This window comes from Xenopus laevis, chromosome 3L (genome assembly GCF_017654675.1).
Source record: "Xenopus laevis strain J_2021 chromosome 3L, Xenopus_laevis_v10.1, whole genome shotgun sequence".
Lineage (NCBI taxonomy): Eukaryota > Metazoa > Chordata > Amphibia > Anura > Pipidae > Xenopus > Xenopus laevis.
This window is the reverse complement of record NC_054375.1, coordinates 5,763,346-5,788,509: the sequence shown is the minus strand read 5'-3', so window position 1 is coordinate 5,788,509 and position 25,164 is coordinate 5,763,346. Positions and strand designations below refer to the sequence as shown.

General features: G+C 41.3%; 1 protein-coding gene across 3 annotated transcripts in view; it reads right to left on the bottom strand.

Annotated features, from left to right (window-relative positions):
* Positions 1 to 25,164, bottom strand: part of LOC108704356 (transmembrane protein 178B) — a 146,523-nt gene that overhangs the window by 44,020 nt on the left and 77,339 nt on the right. For all 3 annotated transcript variants that reach the window (XM_041585897.1, XM_041585896.1, XM_018240857.2), the window contains one exon: positions 22,741 to 22,854. In XM_041585897.1, coding sequence (XP_041441831.1) covers positions 22,741 to 22,854 — 114 coding nt within the window. The remainder of the gene's footprint in view (positions 1 to 22,740; positions 22,855 to 25,164) is intronic.

The window sequence follows — 25,164 nt, the reverse complement described above, 5'->3', positions numbered from 1 at the left end:
AGTGATGTCATTTCTGTCACATGACTCACTGAAACGTGTGTCTTATAATAAATAAAGTACCCCCTGTTGCACAATATTAGGATATTTGAAGAAGCCTTCGGCCTCGTGCTTTTATATGGTCATGGAACTCCTCTGTAACGTATAATATCCTTATATTTTACAACAGGGGGACTTTATTCACTATGTATATTGTATATAAAACCTCACTTAAGGAACAGGGTACATTTCCCCTTTAACACATATTCTGAGGTACAAAAAAAGATAATTAGACTCCCAGGAAGAGGGTGACAGTTTCCTCTTTACAAAGGCCCCGCGCTGAATAATAAAAGGTACAGCGCCGCCCCCCCAATTTTAATATCCTTCAGAAATGGAAATATCTGTAACAAACAGAAAAGCTATAAAAAGCCTCTAATTGTCACTAACCCCCGCACCTCAGGGAGCAGAATTATTAAATATTATAATACAGATCGGTCTGCAAGCAAAGAAATTCTCCAAACAGTTCTGGGAAAAATAGTAGAGAACTTTATACTGTTGTTATGTTTGTTGGACAAAAATCACATCATATGAGGGTTAATGTACCCCCTACTGTAAATGATAAGGATATTAGAAGTCACTGAGGGGTTGTTCTGTGACCATATAAAGGCACAAGGCTGCAGGCTGAGTTATACAGGGAACTCTGAGTATCACTCATGTATTATAAGGGATAATGTACCCCCTACTGTAAATGATAAGGATATTAGAAGTCACTGAGGGGTTGTTCTGTGACCATATAAAGGCACAAGGCTGCAGGCTGAGTTATACAGGGAACTCTGAGTATCACTCATGTATTATAAGGGATAATGTACCCCCTACTGTAAATGATAAGGATATTAGAAGTCACTGAGGGGTTGTTCTGTGACCATATAAAGGCACAAGGCTGCAGGCTGAGTTATACAGGGAACTCTGAGTATCACTCATGTATTATAAAGGATAATGTACCCCCTACTGTAAATGATAAGGATATTAGAAGTCACTGAGGGGTTCTGTGACCATATAAAGGCACAAGGCTGCAGGCTGAGTTATACAGGGAACTCTGAGTATCACTCATGTATTATAAGGGATAATGTACCCCCTACTGTAAATGATAAGGATATTAGAAGTCACTGAGGGGTTGTTCTGTGACCATATATAGGCACAAGGCTGCAGGCTGAGTTATACAGGGAACTCTGAGTATCACTCATGTATTATAAGGGACATCATTAATTGTGCTCATTATAATTAAGAATCCCATTGTATCTATTGCACAAGCTCATTAATGATGTCTTGTTTCACTGTCACATGATCAACTGGATCCCCATCAATTCCTGGGCCATCAAGCAGCCACTGGGTCTGCCAAGAGGGTAAGTTTAATAATACATGGGAGGAGGTGGGGACGCGGGTTTGCCGAATTATGCTCATATATAAAACTTTTGTTACATGGTTTAACTTCCCTTTAAATGCCCCCCATCTTTCATCATTTGTCATGGGCAGGAGTCTGCACCCCAACGTCTGTACTTACCTCTCTGAGAGTCATATTGAGAGAAGTATGACTTCTGGTAATGACATTGCCCAAGTCATGCCTCTATGTACAGACTATAGGCTGCTGCTGACAGTTGGGCAGTATAAGTGCCCAGAGCATGGATAAAACTGCCCATTAAGTCAAGCGTTGCCTGAAGAACGGCCTTTTGATTTATTCTGAGCGTCATCAAAGTGCAGGGAAAGTGGCCCTTATTGAAGAGGAAGGTCTGTTATTAGAGTGCTAATGTGTAAATTCATACGCAGGGGCCATTACACGGGAATTTCCCAGCAGTCTCAGTGAAATGTGAAGCTCAAATGAAAATTAACACATTAAATTGGTTACATTGCCCTGTAGTCTCTTGTGCTCTTCCAGCAAATACAATTGGCTATTGGCATCTGTCGGGAATCTCACTACAACAACCACTTAACTGCTGCATGTTGGGCAATAATGATATATATTTCTCCATCTTGTCCTAAAGTCTCCGCCCTACTGTCGCTGTCCTGCCCTACAGTCTCTGTCCTTCCCTATTGTCTCTGTCCTGCCCTACTGTCTCTGTCCTGCCCTATTGTCTCTGTCCTTCCCTATTGTCTCTGTCCTACCCTATTGTCTCTGTCCTGCCCTACAGTCTCTGTCCTGCACTACTGTCTCTGTCCTTCCCTATTGTCTCTGTCCTGCCCTACAGTCTCTGTCCTACCCTAGTGTCTCTGTCCTGCCCTACAGTCTCTGTCCTGCCCTATTGTCTCTGTCCTGCCCTACTGTCTCTGTCCTGCCCTACAGTCTCTGCCCTGCCCTTCCCTATTGTCTCTGTCCTGCCCTACAGTCTCTATCCTTCCCTATTGTCTCTGTCCTGCCCTACAGTCTCTGTCCTGCCATACTGTCTCTGTCCTTCCCTATTGTCTCTGTCCTGCCCTACAGTCTCTGTCCTGCCCTAGTGTCTCTGTCCTACCCTTATTGTCTCTGTCCTGACCCACTGTCTCTGTCCTGCCCTACAGTCTCTGTCCTGCCCTTATTGTCTCTGTCCTGCCCTTATTGTCTCTGTCCTGCCCTTATTGTCTCTGTCCTGCCCTTATTGTCTCTGTCCTGCCCTTATTGTCTCTGTCCTGTCCTTATTGTCTCTGTCCTGCCCTAGTGTCTCTGAATTACAAACAATTATTGGTCTTGATTGGCTGTACCTGCTGTACCGTTACTAAGCCCATAAATAAACTCAATTTAGCTGCATTATTGCCAACCCATTCTATGCCAAGAGCTACACACAAGCCCCTTCCTGACGTGTCTCTGTATAACCTCAAGGCAACACTCAATGGAAACCTTCCTTCTGGCACATTACAGACAAAACATTTCTATATAAAGAACAGGAACATCTCTATTTAAAGAGGATCAATTTTTTTGGCTTTATGGACCTTTAAACACAAAGAGAAGTTCAGTGACCTGTGCGGAACAACATGGCGGCACTTAAATATCGACTCCAATAACCTTCAAACTGTTGGGCATTAAAGAGAACTTTAGCGTAATTAAAGGTTTCGGGGGGGTCTTTTAGAGTCACATCAATTCAGTCTTCTAGAAAGTTATTCATGCCCCCCCCCACTATTCCAGTGTCCCCAAACATGGGTCTACTTTCTTCATTACTCCCCCCCTGGGCCACATCCTTAATTATAGAAGAAATAAGAAAAAGAATCATTTGTGGGTGCAGGAGTAGCTTTTGAAAAAGGGTCAATTTCCTTAAAGGGGAACTGCACCCCAAAACTGTGTTTTGCCCAATGAAAGAGAATTCTAAGCAACTCCCCAATATCCATTCATTCCTCATTCTCACTGGGTTTATAGTTCTGTGTAACTGTCATTGTGTCTGTCCCTTTCTCTTCTCTGCACTGCTGCCTCTGACTCCTGATACAACTTCCCAATATCCATTCATTCCTCATTCTCACTGGGTTTATAGTTCTGTGTAACTGTCATTGTGTCTGTCCCTTTCTCTTCTCTGCACTGCTGCTTCTGACTCCTGATACAACTTCCCAATATCCATTTATTCCTCATTCTCACTGGGTTTATAGTTCTGTGTAACTGTCATTGTGTCTGTCCCTTTCTCTTCTCTGCACTGCTGCCTCTGACTCCTGATACAACTTCCCAATATCCATTCATTCCTCATTCTCACTGGGTTTATAGTTCTGTGTAACTGTCATTGTGTCTGTCCCTTTCTCTTCTCTGCACTGCTGCTTCTGACTCCTGATACAACTTCCCAATATCCATTCATTCCTCATTCTCACTGGGTTTATAGTTCTGTGTTACTGTCATTGTGTCTGTCCCTTTCTCTGCACTGCTGCCTCTGACTCCTGATACAACTTCCCAATATCCATTCATTCCTCATTCTCACTGGGTTTATAGTTCTGTGTAACTGTCATTGTGTCTGTCCCTTTCTCTTCTCTGCACTGCTGCCTCTGACTCCTGATACAACTTCCCAATATCCATTCATTCCGCATTCTCACTGGGTTTATAGTTCTGTGTAACTGTCATTGTGTCTGTCCCTTTCTCTGCACTGCTGCCTCTGACTCCTGATACAACTTCCCAATATCCATTCATTCCTCATTCTCACTGGGTTTATAGTTCTGTGTAACTGTCATTGTGTCTGTCCCTTTCTCTTCTCTGCACTGCTGCCTCTGACTCCTGATACAACTTCCCAATATCCATTCATTCCTCATTCTCACTGGGTTTATAGTTCTGTGTAACTGTCATTGTGTCTGTCCCTTTCTCTTCTCTGCACTGCTGCCTCTGACTCCTGACACAACTTCCCAATATCCATTCATTCTCACTGGGTTTATATGTGCCTCCAGCATCTCTCCGTCTGCAAGTGATAATTAAAATGAATGGTCTCTGAGAAGGACTGTACAAGACAGAGATGATAAAAACCCTGGGAAATAGGAGAGAAAGCAGGTCAGAGCAAAGGGGGAATGTGAGACGAAGATAATTATTTTCCTGTAAAGAGGTACACGATCAGCCGTGGCTCCACTACAATTCCCAGCATGCTTAGCCAGCCACTGCAAGGTGTGGAAATAGGCAGAAGGCAAATTATTCCTAAAAAAAAGCCATTGAAAAGTCGGTAAAATTAGGCTGTTCAATAATTAGGAATGAACTGAATCTGGGATTCAGTCGAATCTCCTTCGTGAAAGATTCAGCCAAATCCAAATCCTAATTTGCATATGCAAATTAGAGGCAGGAAAGGAAAAACTGGAAAAGAATTGAATCACTTCCTTTTGTGATGAAAAGTCACATGATTTACCTCCCCGTCCCTAATTTACATATGCAAATTAGGATTTGGATTCAATTTGGCAGGGCACAAGGATCCTGTCCGAATCCTGGATTTGGTGCATCCCTATCAATAATATAGTAAGCGTTATAGTAAAGGTGAATTACCCCTTTAAAAATGTTTATTTGTTAGCAGCGTTTAAACGTCTCTTAATTATTTATCTGACTTGAATTTAGGGTGAAATGTCCTCCAATATTTTCCAAGGGGCAGCTGAGGATGCTGGGGGATATAATATGATGCAACTCCGCTGGCATAACAGACACAAGGGTAAATATATTTGTTTACTGGTTCCTTTCTGTTATATATATATATATATGGAATCTGGGCCAATTGGCCTTGTTGTACAAGTGGGAATGAGAACATCTTGCAGTTTCCCTTGGTTACACAGTCAGCGAGATTTTCTCTTGCACCGAATAAGGCCAAATACCCAGTACTTTAACCCTTCTCTTCCCAGCGCAGACATAACGGCTACATCATATCTTTTTATATAATCATTCCCCCTGCTTCTGTTTAATCTTCTGCGCTTGTAAGCTGCTCTTTCTTTTTCCTACATAAAGTTTCTCAAATATAATGAACTTGTTACTGTGATTTTTTTAGCATGAAATTGGCTTATTATTATTCATGCATTTACATGGTTAAATCTTTATCCACTACACACTTTATACTACAATGAATATCTTTCCTTTGTCCTGCACAACTTTCTTATCCAATCACTCACCTAAAAATGAAAAAATACTTGCACAGATAGCTAGAATCTCAGCCACTGGGACAGAATGCTCTGTTATACAGATAGCTAGAATCTCAGCTGCCATAAAGCAGGACAGGACTGCTGCTTACAATGGGGATCAGATAGGATCTGTGCAGCCACTGGGATAGAATGTTCTGTTATACAGATAGCTAGAATCTCAGCTGCCATAAAGCAGGACAGGACTGCTGCTTACAATGGGAATCAGATAGGATCTGTGCAGCCACTGGGACAGAATGTTCTGTTATACAGATATCTAGAATCTCAGCTGCCATAAAGCAGGGCAGGACTGCTGCTTACAATGGGGATCAGATAGGATCTGTGCAGCCACTGGGACAGAATGTTCTGTTATACAGATAGCTAGAATCTCAGCTGCCATAAAGCAGGACAGGACTGCTGCTTACAATGGGGATCAGATAGGATCTGTGCAGCCACTGGGACAGAATGTTCTGTTATACAGATAGCTAGAATCTCAGCTGCCATAAAGCAGGACAGGACTGCTGCTTACAATGGGGATCAGATAGGATCTGTGCAGCCACTGGGACAGAATGTTCTGTTATACAGATAGCTAGAATCTCAGCTGCCATAAAGCAGGACAGGACTGTTGCTTACAATGGGGATCAGATAGGATCTGTGCAGCCACTGGGACAGAATGTTCTGTTATACAGATAGCTAGAATCTCAGCTGCCATAAAGCAGGACAGGACTGCTGCTTACAATGGGGATCAGATAGGATCTGTGCAGCCACTGGGACAGAATGTTCTGTTATACAGATAGCTAGAATCTCAGCTGCCATAAAGCAGGACAGGACTGCTGCTTACAATGGGGATCAGATAGGATCTGTGCAGCCACTGGGACAGAATGCTCTGTTATACAGATAGCTAGAATCTCAGCTGCCATAAAGCAGGACAGGACTGCTGCTTACAATGCTTATCAGCTAGATAGACGCAAACACTCACATTGATTTTAAGGAAATGCTATTTCCGGCTCAGTACAACTGGTGCAAATTCCGTGAGTCACTAATTCATAAATTAAACCAGTGAATCACTTGCTAGAATTCTAAAAAAACACAGAACGAGCTGTTAAAAAACACAAACAAAAAAAACGGACTTTTATGTCAAGGTGTAGTCTAGATAACTCCATGTGCTACTCGTGAAGAAGAGGCGATTTGTCGCCGGCGGCAACTAATCTCCTCGAATCTGCCCGTGTACCCCTGCCCTTAAAGTCAATGGGCTTTTTTTGTTATGGCGACTGTTTTGTCCTAATGCATTAGTTAATAGGTGCTTTTTCTTAATGGGTGTTTTTTCGTGGCTAATTTTTCCATGGTGTATTTTCTTTGCAGTTTCGCGAAAAAATTCAAACATGGCGACATCCGGAATTCCGCCGCAAATCCATGGCTGGCGAATAAATTCGCTCATCGCTTCCGGAGAGCTGCTGAATAAAGAAGCTAAATAACTCAAAAATCATAAATAATAAAAAATGAAAACCAGTTGCAAATCGTCTCAGAATATCCCGCTCTACATCCTACTAACAGTTAATTTAAAGGTGAACAACCCCTTTGAGTAACACTGGAAAAATATATATATATTTTTTTTGACTTATTGTTTCTAGGAAGGGGTTAATAAATGAAAGCAGACATATAGTTACAGTATCCCTTTAATTATTATTATTAGAGGTCACCGGCATGGCAAGATATATAAGTTTCAGGAATGCAGCCAAATTCCCGGAGCGTCACGCGTTTCGCCCCCGATGGGGAGCAGTTTGAAAGTTAAGGTTGGAACGGGCAGAACACTGGAGGGTGGTGGCAGCAACTCAGAAGCTATTGCAGGTTACAAACTAAATACCCCAGGGGCAGCTCGGTGCTTAGGTCCCTATACAATATTAATGAGCCCAACCTTGAGAGATGGAATAGAATTACTGAGGCCGAGCTGAATTATTCACAGGCTGTGGAGCAGCACATCTCCTGTCAGCATGTGATATCTGCCATCGATTTCCTTTCCTCGCCCCCCTCCAGACTCCACGTCCAAGCCTGGGGCGGCCAAGAAAGGACGGGGGGCACTGAGCAGTCTCTACTCTGGGGGGAGCTTTAAAGTGGGAGATTCTGTTTCATAGGCAGATACAATGGGACTAAGTGTGTCTGGGAGGATGTCGGTATCAGTAGAAATACAGGGTTCAACCTGAATACCCTTAATAAATATGCACCCCGACATTGTTCCCCTTGGGACCTGACTGTTTCCATTCAATGATCAAGAAAAAGGAACTCCCCCCTCTCTCTATATATAAATATATATTCCCCTGTGAGGAAATGGAATAAAGCTGAGCCCAGACATTTACTAGACTGAGCATCTAATACTAACAGCAATTAGCATAGAATCAGTATCTGTCTGTCATCTATCCATCCATCTATCTACCTACACTGTATCTGTCTGTCTATCAATGTATTTATCTGTCTGTCATCTATATATCTCATTACCCATCTAAAGGTCTATGTACCCATCTGTCTCTATCAATACACATTTTATTTTATTTATTTGTATCAAATATATGTGTTTATGTCTGTGTCTATTCATTTAGCGAACCATTAGTCTCACATGTCTGTTATATATCTATTATGTATTATCAATCTGCTGGTTTCTATATGTCACATTCCAACATCATCTCTGTCTCTCTATCACCCATATTTCCTATTATCTATCTATCCATCCATCCATCCATCCATCCATCCATCCATCCATCTATCTATCTATCTATCTATCTATCTATCTATCTATCTATCTATCTATCTCTATCTGTCTATTTATCTATCTATCATCTATCTATTTATCTATCTATCTATCTATCTATCTATCTATCTATCTATCTATCTATCTATCTATCTATCTCTATCTGTCTATTTATCTATCTATCTATCTATCTATCTATCTATCTATCATCTATCTATTTATCTATCTATCTATCTATCTATCTATCTATCTATCTTATCTATCATCTATCTATTTATCTATCTATCATCTATCTATTTATCTATCTATCTATCTATCTATCTATCTATCTATCTATCTATCTATCTATCTATCTATCTATCTGTCTATTTATCTATCTATCTATCTATCTATCTATCTATCTATCTATCTATCTATCTATCTATCTCTCTGTCTATCTATCTATCTATCTATCCATCCATCCATCCATCCATCCATCTATCTATCTATCTATCTATCTATCTATCTATCTATCTATCTATCTATCTATCTATCTATCTATCTATCTATCTATCTATCTATCATTTATCTATCTCTCTCTATCTACTATCTATCTATCTATCTATCTATCTATCTATCTATCTATCTATCTATCTATCTATCTATCTAGTCTGTCTGTCTATCATCTCTCTCTCTCTCTCTCTCTCTCTCTCTCTCTCTCTCTCTCTCTATCTATCTATCTAATCTATCTATTCATATATTTGTCATTCTATCTAATTCAGGGGTCAGCAACCTTTACTATCTACAGAGCCATTTTGCCCCCTTTTCCACTAAAGAAAAATAGTCTGGAGCCACAAAACATAAAACAGATTATAAACTTTTAAAAGTTTTAAACTTTTTTCAATTTTTAACTGTTACAACAACAGAATACAACAAACAGAAGTGCAGTGTGTATGTGTAGGCCTACTTTGAAATAAATTAAACACTGAATAGCCCCAGGTATGGGCAAATTTGACCCGTTTCGTTTCCTCAATAATTTGCCGCTGGCGAAATGTCGCAGACGCCTATTAAAGTCTATACTTTAATACAAAAATGTTGTCGTGCGGAGTCATTTTTCCGTCGAAACAAGGTAAAAAAAAACCGCCCATCCCTATATAGCCCTATTAAATGCTAGTGTTCTCATCTGTTTAATGTAAATTCTGTTTCTGGAGTTCAATGCTGATCTTCACTCTATTGTCTTGAGTTTGTGACCGCGGTAAGGACCATGATGAATCATCTTGCTGCGGCTCTGTCTTGCCTGTCACTCCTGGGACGTCTATACAGTCCACGCGCCTGCTGGCGGCTTCATGAGTGTGCGACCGCTGTAAGCTAACCGTTAACTTACCCCGGTCACACACTCAAGCAGCCGCCAGCAGGCGCGAGGGCTGTATAGTCAAGCCGCAGCAAGCAGGATGAAGAGCCGCATGAGGCTCCGGAGCCACGGATTGCTCTCTATATCTATCTATCTATTTATTATCTATCTCTCTCTCTCTCTCTATTATCTATCAATCTATCTATCTATCTATTCATATATTTATCATTCTGTCTATCTAATCTATCAATTATCTGTCTAACCATTTATCATTCTATCTTTCTATCTATCTCTCTCTCTCTATTCATATATTTATCATTCTGTCTATCTAATTTATCATTTATCTATCTATTTATCATTCTATCTTTCTATATCTATCTATCTATCTATCTATCTATCATCTATCTATCTATCTATCTATCTATCTATCTATCTATTATCTATCTATCTATCTATCTATTCATATATTTATCATTCTGTCTATCTAATCTATCAATTATCTATCTATCCATTTATCATTCTATCTTTCTATCTCTATCTCTCTCTCTCTCTATTCATATATTTATCATTCTGTCTATCTAATTTATCATTTATCTATCTATTTATCATTCTATCTTTATCTCTCTCTCTCTCTCTCTCTCTCTATTTATTATATATTATCTATCTATCTATTATTTATCTATCTCTATCTATCATCTATCTATCTATCTATCTATCTATCTATCTATCTATCTATCTATCTATCTATCTATCTATCTATCTATCTATCTATTCATATATTTATCATTCTGTCTATCTAATCTATCAAGTATCTATCTATCTATCTATCTATCTATCTATCTATCCATTTATCATTCTATCTCTCTCTCTCTCTCTCTCTCTCTCTCTCTCTCTCTCTCTCTATTCATATATTTATCATTCTGTCTATCTAATTTATCATTTATCTATCTATTTATCATTCAATCTTTCTCTATCTATATCTATCTATCTATCTATCTATCTATCTATCTATCTATCTATCATCTATCTATCTATCTATCATCTATCTATCTATTATCTATCTATATCTATCTATCTGTCTGTCTGTCTGTCTGTCTCTCTCTCTCTCTCTATATCTGTCTATCTCTGTCTATCTATCTATCTATCTATCTATCTATCTATCTATCTATCTATCATCTATCTATCTATCTTCCTTGAGTTGTTACTGGAATTGAAATGTTACCTCTCGCTGATGAAGAACACAAACTATTTTCCAGTTCACCAAGCTCAGCACCAATAGGAGAGCAGGTCTGTAAGAATCAGTTGACAACACTGAGGTTCCATGTTTCCCATTTGCATTGAGCAACTCACTAACCTCTCTCTTCCCAGGGAACAAACACAGAAGAAAAAAGTGACAGAATCAATTATTAAACACCAAGAATTCCCAGTCTCTTTCATTGGTTGCGGATCTCTCTCCTCTGATGCTAAACTTGCTTTTCTCTTTGTGCAGCGAGACGCCCCCGCTTGCTTATATATTTGTTTTTGACAATAAAAACACAACTGCCGACTGAAATAAGTTCCTCAGTATGAGGGTAAGTTATCTGAAATAGGATTGGCCAATAACCACACGATTGACTGTGAGATTCCTAATTAAAGGGGAACATCACCTTCAAATTAAATATTAGTATAATGAATACGGTGATATTGTCAGACAATCTGGTTTTCACTTCTATTTCTTGTGTGTTTTGTTTTGAATGATTTCGCCTTTTTTTTTTAGCTTACAGCGTCCAGTCCGTACCCAGCCGCACACAAGGACCTTGATCAGAGGCTCTGGGAAATCTTATTTCACTATAATTTCTGTCTGTATAAAAAAAAAATTGGCACGAGCAGCCCCAGTAAATGGATTAAAGGCTGAAGAAGAAATAAGGGAAAGTACTTTTATTTTTCTACATTACTGTAACCAGGTTGCCCTTTAAATGTGTCAGCTAAGGCAAAATGAACCCAGATATGAGGAAGATATTTTTTGGGGGGGCTTATCCCTCCCCCCAGTTGTCCCAGTTCTAATGCTTATGGTTAGAAGAGAACTGGAGCAATGGATTAATAGCAAAGGTAATGGCCCTGTATGTTAGATCCCAGTCGGATTATCAAGGCTGGAGTTTAAAGTGAAATCCCCCCCTCGCAGCCTCAAGGGGACAGAATCTGAAGCACTGCCAGTAGGAGCTCATGCATAAGAGATGGCCTTGCCCCTCCATAAAACAGTCCTGCTGTTATCTCTATTACCCCAGGCACCGACAATCAGAACAAGACAATTCCCAGGAGGCAGAAAGTAAATGAGACATGCAGAAGAAATAAACAGATGTCTGGAAGCTGCTACCTCTGGAGACTGCTCAGTTGTGTCTAACTTAGAGAGGCTATAACTCCCAGCATGCTCGGCAATGCTGAGGATGCTGCAACTTGTAGTTCCACTTGTAGCTCTTCATTTAGCATTCAGGCTTTTTGTGTCTCTCTCCTAGCCGGCATTGTCCTCCAATTTCAAGGGGCATCATTGCATAATGATGAACTGCCCACCCTATCAATCTTCTGGTGTTATTGAACTACAATACCCAGTAACTGGGAGTTATGCTACAACAAGAGCTGAAGGGCTACAAATTTAGCAACACTGATAAAAAGTCTTGTTGCCATCATCCTTTGTGTCCAATTTTCTCCAACAATACTGCATCAGACAGGAGACAGTAGGCCAAGAAGAAACAGTGGGACAAGATGGAGACAATAGAACAAGATGTAGACAGTAGGACAAGATGGAGACAGTAGGACAAGATGGAGACTGTACAGCAAGATGAAGACAATAGGACAAGATGGAGACAGTACAGCAAGATGGAGACAGTAGGACAAAATGGAGACTGTACAGCAAGATGGAGACAATAGGACAAGATGGAGACAGTACAGCAAGATGGAGACAGTAGGACAAAATGGAGACAGTAGGACAAGATGGAGACAGTAGGGCAAGATGGAGACTGTAGAGCAAAATTGAGACAGTAGGACAAGATGAAGACTGTGAGCAAGATGGAGACAGTAGGACAAAATGGAGACAGTAGGACAAGATGGAGACAGTAGGGCAAGATGGAGACTGTAGAGCAAAATTGAGACAGTAGGACAAGATGGAGACAGTAGAGCAAGATGGAGACAGTAGGACAAAATGGAGACAGTAGGACAAGATGGAGACAGTAGGGCAAGATGGAGACTGTAGAGCAAAATTGAGACAGTAGGACAAGATGAAGACTGTGAGCAAGATGGAGACAGTAGGACCAGATGGAGACAGTAGGATAAGATGGATACAGAAGGACAAGATGGAGACAGTAGGACAAGATGGAGACAGTAGGACAAGATGGAGACAGTAGGGCAAGATGGAGACTGTAGAGCAAAATTGAGACAGTAGGACAAGATGAAGACTGTGAGCAAGATGGAGACAGTAGGACCAGATGGAGACAGTAGGATAAGATGGATACAGAAGGACAAGATGGAGACAGTAGGACAAGATGGAGACAGTAGGACAAGATGGAGACAGTAGGGCAAGATGGAGACTGTAGAGCAAAATTGAGACAGTAGGACAAGATGAAGACTGTGAGCAAGATGGAGACAGTAGGACCAGATGGAGACAGTAGGATAAGATGGAGACAGTAGGGCAAGATGGAGACAGTACGACAAGGTGGAGACTATAGGTCAAGATGGAGACAGTAGAGCAAGATGGAGAATGTAAAGCAGATAGAGACAGTAGGGCAAGATGGAGAGAATAGGACAAGATGGAGACAGTAGGACAAGATGGAGACATAAGGGCAAGATGGAGACAGTAGGACAATATGGAGACAGTAGGATAAGATGGAGACAGTAGGGCAAGATGGAGACATAAGGGCAAGATGGAGACAGTAGGACAATATGGAGACAGTAGGATAAGATGGAGACAATAGGACAATATAGAGACAGTAGGACAAGTTGGTGACAGTAGGACAAGATGGAGTCAATAGGACAAGATGGAGACAGTAGGGAAAGATGGAGACAATAGGACAGTACGGCAGGATGGTGACAGAATAACACAATGACCAGCAGGGCAAGTATTTTGTCCACATGGATAACCAAATGGCTTTAGTGAATTTATTTGGAACTTCTGAATGGGGATCTGTGGTTTCTCTCATTCTGCCAATGCCTCACTGAGCACCAAGAAGTGGCAACAACAGATGAGACTGAGACATGAGACTGGCTGCATTCTGATCAAAGCAATGACTGCCCAAACTGTGGAGCCAACTGAACAAACTCCCTGGCCAAATCAGTGCAAGCGTCGCCCTTAATAGACAAAAGAACAGACAATTTATGCCGGTCGTCCTACAAAAAAACCCCCGTAATCTTTTAACGTCGGCTTCATTTGTGTTGGGAAAGAGCAAAGACTTGACTTATGGGCACTGGCGTAGAAAGATAAATCCCTGGGAAATTTACTTTGCTTTGAAAGACAAATACAATTTCCTCAACTGAATCAAATCAGCCCAGAATGAAGCAGTCAAACATCATCCTGGAAACCAAAAGGCGAGATTATTTCATGAAAAAATAGAAAAACAAATGATTTTCGCACGCGTAAACGGGATTATCAATCGGCGCCGATAACGTCCCTTTAATATGGAAGTTGGGGAAGATAAAACAGTTTATTGTTAAAGTTTTATCTCACTTTATTTAAATAGGAAAGAAAAACCCAAAATGAATGGAATTATCTATCGGCGCTGTCCCATTTCCAATTATGGAGGGGGGGGGTTAATTACTTTTAAATTACAGCCTTTAAATCCGCTTTGAGTGAGACGAGGTTGTGGACCTGGAGGGATGCGACTCGGCAGTTTATTAATTTTACTTTATGTGATTAGTCGGGTGGATTAGAGCAGTTTGTATCTGCCAGAGGAGAAAACAAGAAATATTAAAGCCAAACGATTTGTTACTTAATTAACGAAATGGCCCGAGAGATATATGTGTAGGTTTCATTTTAACAAAAACATTTTAAAAGGAGGTTTAAATTGAATCCCTTGTCTGGGGTCGATGCGGACTTCAGAATCCACTATCTGCAGTGATCTTACTGGCATGTCCGGGGTTATATCTGCAGTGATCTTACTGGCATGTCTAGGGTTATATCTGCAGTGATCTTACTTCCATGTCCGGGGTTATATCTGCAGTGATCTTACTGGCATGTCTAGGGTTATATCTGCAGTGATCTTACTGGCATGTCCGGGGTTATATCTGCAGTGATCTTACTGGCATGTCTGGGGTTATATCTGCAGTGATCTTACTGGCATGTCCGGGGTTATATCTGCAGTGATCTTACTGGCATGTCTGGGGTTATATCTGCAGTGATCTTACTGGCATGTCTGGGGTTATATCTGCAGTGATCTTACTGGCATGTCTGGGGTTATATCTGCAGTGATCTTACTGGCATGTCTGGGGTTATATCTGCAGTGATCTTACTGGCATGTCTGGGGTTATATCTGCAGTGATCTTACTGGCATGTCTGGGGTTATATCTGCAGTGATCTTACTGGCATGTCCAGGGTTATATCTGCAGTGATCTTGCTGGCATGCCTGGGGTTATATCTGCAGTGATCTTACTGGCATGTCTGGGGTTATATCTGCAGTGATCTTACTGGCATGTCTGGGGTTATATCTGCAGTGATCTTACTGGCATGTCTGGGGTTATATCTGCAGTGATCTTACTGGCATGTCTGGGGTTATATCTGCAGTGATCTTACTGGCATGTCTGGGGTTATATCTGCAGTGATCTTACTGGCATGTCCAGGGTTATATCTGCAGTGATCTTGCTGGCATGCCTGGGGTTATATCTGCAGTGATCTTACTGGCATGTCTGGGGTTATATCTGCAGTGATCTTACTGACATGTCCGGGGTTATATCTGCAGTGATCTTACTGGCATGTCCAGGGTTATATCTGCAGTGATCTTACTGGCATGCCCGGGGTTATATCTGCAGTGATCTTACTGGCATGTCTGGGGTTATATCTGCAGTGATCTTACTGACATGTCCGGGGTTATATCTGCAGTGATCTGACTGGCATGTCCGGGGTTATATCTGCAGTGATCTTACTGGCATGTCCGGGGTTATATCTGCAGTGATCTTACTGGCATGTCCAGGGTTATATCTGCAGTGATCTTGCTGGCATGCCTGGGGTTATATCTGCAGTGATCTTACTGGCATGTCTGGGGTTATATCTGCAGTGATCTTACTGGCATGTCTGGGGTTATATCTGCAGTGATCTTACTGGCATGTCTGGGGTTATATCTGCAGTGATCTTACTGGCATGTCTGGGGTTATATCTGCAGTGATCTTACTGGCATGTCTGGGGTTATATCTGCAGTGATCTTACTGGCATGTCCAGGGTTATATCTGCAGTGATCTTGCTGGCATGCCTGGGGTTATATCTGCAGTGATCTTACTGGCATGTCTGGGGTTATATCTGCAGTGATCTTACTGACATGTCCGGGGTTATATCTGCAGTGATCTTACTGGCATGTCCAGGGTTATATCTGCAGTGATCTTACTGGCATGCCCGGGGTTATATCTGCAGTGATCTTACTGGCATGCCTGGGGTTATATCTGCAGTGATCTTACTGGCATGTCTGGGGTTATATCTGCAGTGATCTTACTGACATGTCCGGGGTTATATCTGCAGTGATCTTACTGGCATGTCCGGGGTTATATCTGCAGTGATCTTACTGGCATGCCTGGGGTTATATCTGCAGTGATCTTACTGGCATGTCTGGGGTTATATCTGCAGTGATCTTACTGACATGTCCGGGGTTATATCTGCAGTGATCTTACTGGCATGTCCGGGGTTATATCTGCAGTGATCTTACTGGCATGTCCGGGGTTATATCTGCAGTGATCTTACTGGCATGTCCGGGGTTATATCTGCAGTGATCTTGCTGGCATGTCCGGGGTTATATCTGCAGTGATCTTACTGGCATGTCCGGGGTTATATCTGCAGTGATCTTGCTGGCATGTCCGGGGTTATATCTGCAGTGATCTTGCTGGCATGCCCGGGGTTATATCTGCAGTGATCTTACTGGCATGTCCGGGGTTAATGCACAAGCAATAAAACTTTTGTGTCAGGGGTTAATACGATGTTGTGAATATACCATCTGCAGTAGTCTTACTGGCATGCCTGGGGTTAATGCACATTTGAGTGTATATATGCATTTGCAATAAAAACTAGTAGCGCTAAACGTGCATATAAGGAACAGACTCCATTCATTCAGTTGTTTATGTCTGGGGTTAATGCAATGCTCTGAATCCACTGTCTGCAGAGATTACTGATTACTGGCATGCCTGGGGTTAATGCATATGTGAGTGTCTACTCATACCTGCAATAAAACATGGAAATATCACACCTCATGGGTAAGGTACGGTGTCCACTTATGTCAGCGGTAGTGATGAGCGAATTTATTCGTCAGCCCTGGATTGACGGCAAAATTCGGACTTACGTCATGTGCAATTTTTTTCGCAAAAAAATTTACCGTGGGAAAATCCACAGAGAAAAATTACATGATTAAGAAAAAATGCCCGTTGACTTTAATGCATTTGGATAAAAAAAAGTCGCCATAAGAAAAAACGCCCATTGATGTTATGTATTTGGACAAAAAAGTCGCCATAAGAAAAAATTCCATTGACTTTAATGCATTTGGAGAAAAAAGTCGCCATAAGAAAAAAACGCCCATTGATGTTAGGCAATAGCACAAAAAAAGTCACCATAAGAAAAAATTCCATTGACTTTAATGCATTTGGAGAAAAAAGTCGACATAAGAAAACAACGCCCATTGACTTTAATGCATTTGGATAAAAAAAAGTCGCCATAAGAAAAAACGCCCATTGATGTTATGTATTTGGACAAAAAAGTCGCCATAAGAAAAAATTCCATTGACTTTAATGCATTAGGACAAAAAAGTCGCCATAAGAAAAATACGCCCATTGACTTTAATGCATTTGGATAAAAAAAAGTCGCCAAAAGAAAAAAAATGGAAAAAATTCCATTGACTTTAATGCATTTGGACAAAAAAGTCGCCATAAGAAAAAATTCCAATGACTTTACTGCATTAGGACAAAAAAGTCGCCGTAAGAAAAAAACACCCATTGACTTTAAAACTGCTTAAGCACAGGCGACTTTTCATTATATCAGATGGGAAGACACGTGAAGGCAGTTGGGGAGATTGTTGCCCAGAAGAAGAAGCGATTAGTCACCAGGCGACTTAATCTCCCCGAATCTCCTTATGTGGACTAACCCTAAGTCAATGGGCATTTTTTCTTATGGCGACTTTTTTTGTCATAATGCATTAAAGTCAATGGGCGTTTTTTCTTACGACAACTTTTTTTGTCCTAATGCAAATGCATTTGGAGAAAAAAAGTCGCCATAAGAAAAAAAACACCCATTGACTTTAAAACTTCGGGGACTTCGGAAAGCGAAGCGCTGCGAGTGCATTGGTGCTGGCATTTTCTCATTATAGCAGGCGGAAGGCAATTTGGGGAGACTGTCGCCCTGCAGAAGAAGCGTATAATCGCCAGGCGACTAAATCTCCCCGAATCTTCCGGTGTGCTAGCTCCCTAATGAAAAAACGCCCATTGACTTCAATGAAATAGGACAAAAAAGTCGCCATAAGAAAAAAAAAACTTTGACTTTAATGCATTTGGAGGAAAAAACTTGCCATAATAAAAAACGCCCATTGGCTCTGATGCATTAGGACAAAAAAAGTCGCCATAAGAAAACAGCCCATTGACTTTAATGCAGTTTTTGCATCCGTTAGCAAAGTCGCACATAAAAATGGCCAATTGATTAAAATGCATTTTGAGAATTTTTCGCGAATTTTTTCACAGTTCAGCAAATTTTTCGGCGAAGCAAAACGGGACAGAATCGTTCATTGCTAATCTGGGGTTAATGTAATGCGTGAAGTCCACTGTCTGCATTGATGTTACTGGCATGTCTGGGGTTAAAGCAATGCTCTAAATCAATTCTCTGCAGTGTCCTGTCTATGCAAGGTGGGGTTTTGGGGCTATAGAGTGGGGGATAGAGGAGAGCTGTGCAATTGTTTTAGCAAAAATTCACAGCGGGAAAATTCGCAGAGAAAAACCGCCCATTGACTAATGCATTTGGACAAAAAAAGTCGCCATAACAAAAAAGCCCATTGACTTTAATACAGATTAGGACAAACAAAGTCGCCATAAGAAAAAAAAAGTTGCACGTAAAAATGCCCATTGATTACAACGTGTTTTGAGAATTTTTTGCTATTTGCAAATTTTTTCGCAGTTTCGCAAATTTTTTGGGGAAGCAAAATGGGACAGATTTGCGCATCACTAAACTGGGGCTAATGTAATGCGTGGAATCCAGTGTCTGCAGTGATCTCAATGGCATGTCTGGGGTTAAAGCAATGCTCTAAATCAATTCTCGGCAGTGTTCTGTCTATGGTGGGGTTTTTGGGCTACAGGGAGACCCTGTACTTGGCCGAGTAATGTTGAAGGCCCAGTGGGTCCATAATAATTAAGCAGGTTCAATATTGAAATACTGAATTATTTCAGTATTTATTTGTAACATTAACTTGTATAAGTGTGAGGAAGGTTCGTTCAGCTCGTTGGCGCCTTTGGTCTGTAGGTAAAGTCCCATTTGTGCTGCTGGGGGTTCAGAAGGGAACAATGTTCAGAGCAGAGAGATAAAGGCACAGGCTGTACTACTTGTGAGTCACAACACTGAGTCAATGGAAAGAACTGGCTAAACTCTCGCTCTGCCGTGGGTTCAATTCCCCGTATAACACACGCCAGCAGAAATGAGCAGCTCACGCCCTGACACATAAACGACACGCAACCAGATTTGTTATTTAAAGGGCCATTCATAAGACATTATGAGAGATCCCATAAAACTATGGCAGCATAGGTATTCCCCTGTACTAAGCACAATTCAGCAGGAACAGCCCCTAAGTTTGCTCATAGTCTGTACAGAGAGATCCCATAAAACTATGGCAGCATAGGTATTCCCTGTACTAAGCACAATTCAGCAGGAACAGTCCCCTAAGTTTGCTCATAGTCTGTACAGAGAGATCCCATAAAACTATGGCAGCATAGGTATTCCCTGTACTAAGCACAATTCAGCAGGAACAGCCCCTAAGTTTGCTCATAGTCTGTACAGAGAGATCCCATAAAACTATGGCAGCATAGGTATTCCCTGTACTAAGCACAATTCAGCAGGAACAGTCCCTAAGTTTGCTCATAGTCTGTACAGAGAGATCCCATAAAACTATGGCAGCATAGGTATTCCCTGTACTAAGCACAATTCAGCAGGAACAGTCCCCTAAGTTTGCTCATAGTCTGTACAGAGAGATCCCATAAAACTATGGCAGCATAGGTATTCCCCTGTACTAAGCACAATTCAGCAGGAACAGCCCCTAAGTTTACTCATAGTCTGTACAGAGAGATCCCATAAAACTATGGCAGCATAGGTATTCCCTGTACTAAGCACAATTCAGCAGGAACAGCCCCTAAGTTTGCTCATAGTCTGTACAGAGAGATCCCATAAAACTATGGCAGGATAGGTATTCCCCTGTACTAAGCACAATTAAGCAGGAACAGTCCCTAAGTTTGCTCATAGTCTGTACAGAGAGATCCCATAAAACTATGGCAGCATAGGTATTCCCTGTACTAAGCACAATTCAGCAGGAACAGTCCCTAAGTTTGCTCATAGTCTGTACAGAGAGATCCCATAAAACTATGGGCAGCATAGGTATTCCCTGTACTAAGCACAATTCAGCAGGAACAGTCCCCTAAGTTTGCTCATAGTCTGTACAGAGAGATCCCATAAAACTATGGCAGCATAGGTATTCCCCTGTACTAAGCACAATTCAGCAGGAACAGCCCCTAAGTTTGCTCATAGTCTGTACAGAGAGATCCCATAAAACTATGGCAGCATAGGTATTCCCTGTACTAAGCACAATTCAGCAGGAACAGTCCCTAAGTTTGCTCATAGTCTGTACAGAGAGATCCCATAAAACTATGGCAGGATAGGTATTCCCCTGTACTAAGCACAATTAAGCAGGAACAGTCCCTAAGTTTGCTCATAGTCTGTACAGAGAGATCCCATAAAACTATGGCAGCATAGGTATTCTCTGTACTAAGCACAATTCAGCAGGAACAGTCCCTAAGTTTGCTCATAGTCTGTACAGAGAGATCCCATAAAACTATGGCAGCATAGGTATTCCCTGTACTAAGCACAATTCAGCAGGAACAGTCCCCTAAGTTTGCTCATAGTCTGTACAGAGAGATCCCATAAAACTATGGCAGCATAGGTATTCCTCTGTACTAAGCACAATTCAGCAGGAACAGCCTGTATATATATATATTATCCAATGCAGCACATAGGGAGATTTGAGAGTCGCATTCTTCACCCATTAGTCTGTATCCTGCTAAGTTACAACGTTCTGAAGTCACATGGCTTTACAACCCTTCACTAATAAAAATAAAAAGCCCAAACAAACAGAGCAAACAGCAACTAAAATAGTTTACACTTAAATTCATTACCAGAATCGTGAAATGATATTTTATTAGAAGTATATAATCTTACCTAGTAACCCCTTGATGTAAATGGAAACAAAATCATGTTTTTTTAAATTTAATTTAAAGTAACGTAGAACAAATGGATTAAGTGTAACCGATGGATTCAATGCAACAATGGGAGATGAAATGATGGAGCCACATGAATCCAGCCCATTGTTTATCATTCAGGCAACTGCCCAGTAACGTTCGTGGGACTGAAAGCACCGGATCTTCTAGTTTCATTTGCAAACACAGAGCCATCCCATAATATACACTGTAATGACTGTCAGCAGTGCGACGGATCAGAACACACAACCAATGAATAATCACAATACTATAAGCCCATTGGTCTAGATTGATAGTCTAATACTGGTGTAACACTTGAAATCAAGTAGGAAGTAAAAGCCTTCAGTTTTATATATATATATATATATATATATATATATATATATATATATATATATATATAACAGTTATGAACAGCTTTGCTTCCAGGCTTACTCTCTCCCCTGGAACTGGCTTAAATAGAAATAAGGAGCTCTGCATAAACAACCCCCTCGGTTATGACACCTTTGGCTTCAAAATAAGCAGAAATCCTTTGAGTAAGGGGGTTATCTGTGAGCTGATTACTTCTCAAGAGCCAGGAAGTTGTAAAAAAAAAAAAATAGAATAGCTGCAGTTCCACTTTGCTTAAAGGATATATAAACCTTAAAAATATGTGAATGTAAAATTGATCAGGGGGCTATTCTAATCACTTTTGCATTGTACATTCATTATTTATTCTTTTTAAATTCCAAGATATTAAGGGATACGTGTGCTGTTAATATGAATGAATTTTGTTACAACAGCGCCACCTGCTGGTCATTTTCTCACCTGTCTGACCAGCAAGTAGTCAAGGAAGTTGTCAGGAGAAAGAAAGAGGCTGATGTTTATAATTATAAGCCTTTCTCACATCTTTCCTAAGCAGAAGAACATCAGCCTCTTTCTTTCTCCTGATAAACTTCCTTGACTACTTGCTGGTCAGACAGGTGAGAAAATGACCAGCAGGTGGCGCTGTTGTAACAAAATTCATTCATATTAACAGTACAAGTTTAATATCTTGGAATTTAATATCTTGGATTAAAAACAAAATAAATAATGCATATATATTGCAAAAGCACTTAGAATAGCCCCCTCATCAATTTTACATTCACTTTTTTTAAGGGTTTACTTACCCTTTAACTAAGGGGCTATCTGTGAGCTTATTACTTCTCAAGAACCAGGAAGTTGCAAAAAAAGAAAAAAAAAGAAAATAGAATAGCTGCAGTTCCACTTTGAAACATTGATTTTTTTTCTGAATTAAAGGGGAACTAAAGCCGACTAACAACCCCAGGCCCCAGAGCCAGGAGGGGGAAATAAAAGCCTTTGGAAGGGGCCTGGATTTGTCCATAGACTTTAATTTTCCTTTAAAACAGTAGGCTCCAGTATATTCAGCTTATTATAGAGAATTTCTGGTTATTACACCAGTCTCGCGGTCACTTACGCAGAGCGTGCCACTCATCTTGCCGGATGGTCTTGGTGATGTTGTACGTAAGGTTTTTGGGGATCGTGGCGGAGGAGTAATGGTACTTGATGTACGAACAGCGCTCGATCTCCCCTGAAATAAAACAAGAGAGGAAATCAGTGAAATATTCAACCACCTGTGAATTTAAGTAAGTGGCAATTTATTTCAAATCCAAATGTTATTCAGCTTAATATATAATGTTCAGTAGAAAACGGTGGCAAAACAGAGACACACGAGAAAGCTGAACGGCACATGATTCATTAGGTATTATATTCCGCTCATCCACTTACTGCTTGATAAATAGTAATGATGTTCTGCTCATGTGTAGGGCTCAACTGTAATAATAGAACAGCATGAGCATTGGCATAGCTCATAACAAGGTTACAGATATATAGAAACATTGGGGTGTCACCCTGCTATAGTTCCAGGGGTACCCAGGGTACAAATATGCACTCACCCCAAATCTCCCCCTAACTGACCTTCAGACTGGGCCCCCTTAGCTCATAACAAGGTTACAGATATATAGAAACATTGGGGTAACAGTCACCCTGCTATAGTTCCAGGGGTACCCAGGGTACAAATAAGCACTCACCCCAAATCTCCCCCTAACTGTCCTTCAGACTGGGCCCCCTTAGCTCATAACAAGGTTACAGATATATAGAAACATTGGGGTAACAGTCACCCTGCTATAGTTCCAGGGGTACCCAGGGTACAAATAAGCACTCACCCCAAATCTCCCCCTAACTGACCTTCAGACTGGGCCCCCTTAGCTCATAACAAGGTTACAGATATATAGAAACATTGGGTGTCACCCTGCTATAGTTCCAGGGGTACCCAGGGTACAAATAAGCACTCACCCCAAATCTCCCCCTAACTGACCTACAGGCTGGCCCCCCTTAGCTCATAACAAGGTTACAGATATATAGAAACATTGGGGTAACAGTCACCCTGCTATAGTTCCAAGGGTACCCAGAACACAAATAAGCACTCACCCCAAATCTCCCCCTAACTGACCTTCAGGCTGGGCCCCCTTAGCTCATAACAAGGTTACAGATATATAGAAACATTGGGGTAACAGTCACCCTGCTATAGTTCCAGGGGTACCCAGGGTACAAATAAACATTCACCCCAAATCTCCCCCTAACTGACCTTCAGACTGGGCCCCTTAGCTCATAACAAGGTTACAGATATATAGAAACATTGGGGTAACAGTCACCCTGCTATAGTTCCAGGGGTACCCAGGGTACAAATAAGCACTCACCCCAAATCTCCCCCTAACTGGCCTTCAGACTGGGCCCCCTTAGCTCATAACAAGGTTACAGATATATAGAAACATTGGGGTAACAGTCACCCTGCTATAGTTTCAGGGGTACCAAGGACTCACCCCCAAATATTTAGAAACCCTAAGGATGCTGGAAGTTTTACGGAATAAAGATACAGAGAGCTACAGGCCAGTTCTTACAGATGTCAGTGCACATGGAAAGAAATCTACCACCTGCCAAAATCTCACTCTTCCCCTCTCTAAATTTGAATAAATACATATATAGTTATGAAAATGTTTCGACACTTTGCTGTTTGTTGTGGGAAATTTTTTTTGAAATATTTACATCGGGATACCGTGTCTGTAAATGAACAAATAGTAAACAGTAAACACAAATACAATGACGGGAAATAGGCTTGAAATAATAAAGGCTGGAAATCAAATTGACATTCTGCTGAGAAAGAAAGAGGCTGATGTTCTTCTGCTTAGGAAAGATGTGAGAAAGGTTTCTAATTTTATTCCTAAGCAGAAGAACATCAGCCTCTTTCTTTCTCCTGACAACTTCCTTGACTACTTGCTGGTCAGACTGGTGGGAAAATGACCAGCAGGTGGCGCTGTTGGAACAAAATTCATTCATATTAACAGTACATGTGTCACGGTCGGCACCCTAAACCAGAACTAATGCCAAGCTCCCTGGTCTCGGCACGGCTTCACCAGTAGTGTGACCGCCTTTGGCTTCGGGAGGAGCCCTCAGCGTACTCAGATGCCACCTGGACTTTTCGAGAGGAGCAAGGCGAGGAGTTCTGGCAACGTAAGACAGATTCGTGGTCAGACAGGCCGGGTCGAGGCAGGCAGATAGCTAGAGTCGTCAGGCAGGCAAGGGTCAAACCGGGTAATCAATCAGATGCGCTGAGGCAGAATCGGAGTCAAATAACAGGCAGAGGTCAAACCAGACCGTCAAACAGGAGGGTTAAGCAGAGTCAAGGTCGGTTTCAGGCAAGGGTCAGGTTCCAGAGATCAGAGTAGTCAAACAGGCAGGCAGGGGTCAAAACAGACAATCAGGATCAGATTCAAACAGAATAGCAACAGCTAATAGCACCAGGAACAAATCCTATCACGGGCAATGCATAAAAGAAAATGTC